The sequence below is a fragment of the Calidris pugnax genome, unplaced genomic scaffold (assembly GCF_001431845.1).
Source record: "Calidris pugnax isolate Ruff unplaced genomic scaffold, ASM143184v1 scaffold113, whole genome shotgun sequence".
NCBI classification, from domain to species: domain Eukaryota; kingdom Metazoa; phylum Chordata; class Aves; order Charadriiformes; family Scolopacidae; genus Calidris; species Calidris pugnax.
The window spans coordinates 934,338-936,333 of NW_015090879.1; the positions used below are offsets into that span (position 1 = coordinate 934,338).

The window sequence follows — 1,996 nt, forward strand, 5'->3', positions numbered from 1 at the left end:
GTGCAAACTTTGGCACTACCACGATTGCTTCCAGCCCGGCTCAGCCCAGTGCTGCGGGACTGGGAAACCAGTCCTGGGACTGGGAACGGGGCAGCAAAGGAGCTGGTGTGGCTCTGCCACGAGAATCATGCAAGGAGGTACAGCCCCTCCCTGTCCCCACCGGGCTGTCACCCCCCAGGCCCAGCCTGTGCTTCCCAGGCCACGGAAGGGATGGGGACGTGGGGAGGGACAGACTGAGCACCTGGCAGGGAAGGAGTCCTCTAAGGGAGAGCAGGGGCTGGGACACCAGAGGGAGGGATGCTCCTTGGGGACCACCGTCCCCATCACCCGTGCCTGTGTCTCTCCGTCCCCCGCAGCCCCTGCCCAGCCCCGTGGCCCCAGGGCCACCCTCCAGCAGGGGTTTGTCACCCAGCCCCGAATCCCCAGGGCACCCAGCTGGGCCCCCCACGGGCAGCAGGATCCAGCCCTGTGTGCTGGTAGGGGGGGGTCTGCTTATTGCCTATGGCCCCACGGGTTGCTCTCCCCGGGGGTGTTGCATATTAAGACATTATTGCATAAATATATATATATATCTCTCTCTCCTATATATATATTGCCCTGGGAGCATGCACGGGCAGGCAGAAGGCTCTGCTGTGCTTCTAGAGGTGCAGCCTGGGCTGCAGCGCTGCAGCCCTGCGAGCAGGGAAAGAGCCTGGGAAAAGGAGGGTGAGGGGGGGACAGACCCCCACTCCCTGGCCTCGGGGGGGGCCTGGCTGCTGCCCTGACCCAGAGCAACACAGGTAAAACCATACCGGGTCATGTCCCAGTGCCCCTGCTCAGCACTGGGACTGGAAGGGAGCCTTGCATAGCTGGTGGTGGCCCCGGCTTGGCTCCGGGTGGCCACATTGTCCAGAGGGCTGGGGCTACAAGCCAAACTCCAGGGGACAGGGCCAGCCTGGAGCATCCCCACCGTGGCTCTAGGAAGCACTCAAAGCCCCAAGATCTGGGGGGTCTGACCCCCTGGGAAGGGCAGGAGCGTCCCAAGAACATCCCAGGAGCGTGGTCTGGCCACCCGCCTGGGAAAAGGAGGGTGAGGGGGGGACAGACCCCCACTCCCTGGCCTCGGGGGGGGCCTGGCTGCTGCCCTGACCCAGAGCAACACAGGTAAAACCATACCGGGTCATGTCCCAGTGCCCCTGCTCAGCACTGGGACTGGAAGGGAGCCTTGCATAGCTGGTGGTGGCCCCGGCTTGGCTCCGGGTGGCCACATTGTCCAGAGGGCTGGGGCTACAAGCCAAACTCCAGGGGACAGGGCCAGCCTGGAGCATCCCCACCGTGGCTAGGAAGCACTCGAAGCCCCAAGATCTGGGGGGTCTGACCCCCTGGGAAGGGCAGGAGCGTCCCAAGAACATCCCAGGAGCGTGGTCTGGCCACGCTGCAGTGCCACGGGCTCCCAGCCCATGCCCAGAGCGGGCACCCGCTGCAGCCGTGCCCCCACAAAGGAAGACTTGGTTCAAGTAACACGTTGAGGGACGTGGACAGGGGGGACCAGGCGATGCCAGGCTGCTCCCGTGTCCCAGCACCCCGTCCCACTGGCTGCACACGGGCAGGATCCGTCCTGCTGCCTCCCCGCTCAGTCCATGTTGGTGCTGGCCGACCTGGAGATGTTGAGGGTCTGGGCAGAGACCGAGATGTCCTCGTGGTCCACGGGGCTGTGGTAGTCGGAGGTGATGTCTGGCTCACCGGGGGGCACCTGCACGGCGGCCAGGCTGAAGGAGTTCACGGAGCCCTTGCGGAGGCACTGGGAGTAGATGCCGAGCAGCAGGTCCAGCTTCTGCTCTATGGACTGCACCTACAAGGGTGGCCAGGGCTCATTGGTGTCCCCCCACCCCAAAAGAGGGGACCTGGGGATCCCGGTTCCCCACCCCACAGGCACCCAAGGGAAGGTGACGTGCTCCCTGGTGGCTGTCCACTCCTGACCTGCCTCTCCACTTTGACCTCGCGCCCCATCATGCTG

The 1,996-nt window shown here is 64.9% G+C and overlaps 1 protein-coding gene across 1 annotated transcript; it reads right to left on the reverse strand.

Annotated features, from left to right (window-relative positions):
- Positions 1–1,515: 1,515 nt before the first annotated feature.
- Positions 1,516–1,992, reverse strand: KCNQ4 (potassium channel, voltage gated KQT-like subfamily Q, member 4). Its single transcript, XM_014946447.1, has 2 exons — positions 1,960–1,992; positions 1,516–1,831 (listed from the first exon to the last, which is right to left on the reverse strand). Exons 1-2 carry the CDS (start codon positions 1,990–1,992, stop codon positions 1,613–1,615), a joined length of 252 nt encoding a protein of 83 aa, XP_014801933.1. The 3' UTR covers positions 1,516–1,612.
- Between the last annotated feature and the right edge of the window lie 4 nt (positions 1,993–1,996).

Excerpts from the sequence above, each read along its gene's own strand:
- KCNQ4 (XM_014946447.1), bottom strand. The coding sequence starts at position 1,992 with ATGATGGGGCGCGAGGTCAAAGTGGAGAGGCAG. Across the intron at positions 1,832-1,959 it reads AGGTCAAAGTGGAGAGGCAG|GTGCAGTCCATAGAGCAGAA; the intron begins GTCAGGAGTGGA and ends CCACCCTTGTAG.